At 46.8% G+C, this 786-nt stretch overlaps 1 protein-coding gene across 1 annotated transcript; it reads right to left on the reverse strand.

Annotated features, from left to right (window-relative positions):
- On the reverse strand, positions 1-516 carry LOC120667880. Its single transcript, XM_039947870.1, has one exon. The coding sequence runs from the start codon at positions 514-516 to the stop codon at positions 1-3; it is 516 nt and encodes a 171-aa protein (XP_039803804.1).
- Positions 517-786: the final 270 nt, after the last annotated feature.

The raw sequence follows: 786 nt of genomic DNA on the forward strand, positions 1-786 counted from the left end.
TCATGAGACATCAATGTCGTCGTCATAATAATAACACGAATCTTGAAGTCTGAGATCCTTTATCCTAGAGCATTTGTTCCCCAGCTCTTCATCCCATCGGTATATCGGCACGTCGCTGATGTCGAGAGACTCCAGGCTAGGGCATTTGTCCACAATCTGCATGACCACATCCTTGGTGAAGCTGCCATCAGAGAGCTCGAGGGAGTGTAGGCCGTGCATCACTGGGATCGAGAAAGGTGTTGGGCTGCTGCGTTCCCTTAGATAGGCTAATAAGCCTGACACTTTGCTGGCACGGCGCACGGTGAAATTGTGCAGATGGCTGCAAGCTTCACAAGCGGATTGGAACAGCTCCGCCCAGGAGTTGGTAGGTGGTTGTCCTGACATGGTTGCGTAGTTGCAGGCGACAGGTTTGATGAGCACGAGCTCGAGCACCTCGAGCAGAGGGAATTTCTTGATCACCTGGGCGAACACTTCAGAGGACACATCGTAATGTGATGTGACACGGAGGCTTTTCATAGATGATGCGCTGCAAAAGTCATCATTAATTCAGTTAGACAAAGCCGACCAGGATTTTAAAAAAAAAATTGGATGACACTATTAATTTTCATCTGATTGAGGATATGTTCCACAGCTGCACTCTCACCCTTCACCAACATTAAAAGATTGAAAGCTATTGGGATCTCGTCTGAGTAACGTCATTAGAATATAATAACGTCGTGATGGTGTGCAAGCCACCAGAAATACTTACTGTCCTACCTCGTTTGTAGCATCAATATCGGAAGAATT

This window comes from Panicum virgatum, chromosome 3N, assembly GCF_016808335.1.
Source record: "Panicum virgatum strain AP13 chromosome 3N, P.virgatum_v5, whole genome shotgun sequence".
NCBI lineage: Eukaryota > Viridiplantae > Streptophyta > Magnoliopsida > Poales > Poaceae > Panicum > Panicum virgatum.

Coding starts and splice junctions, on each gene's coding strand:
- LOC120667880 (XM_039947870.1), bottom strand. CDS start 516: ATGAAAAGCCTCCGTGTCACATCACATTACGATGTGTCCTCTGAAGTG.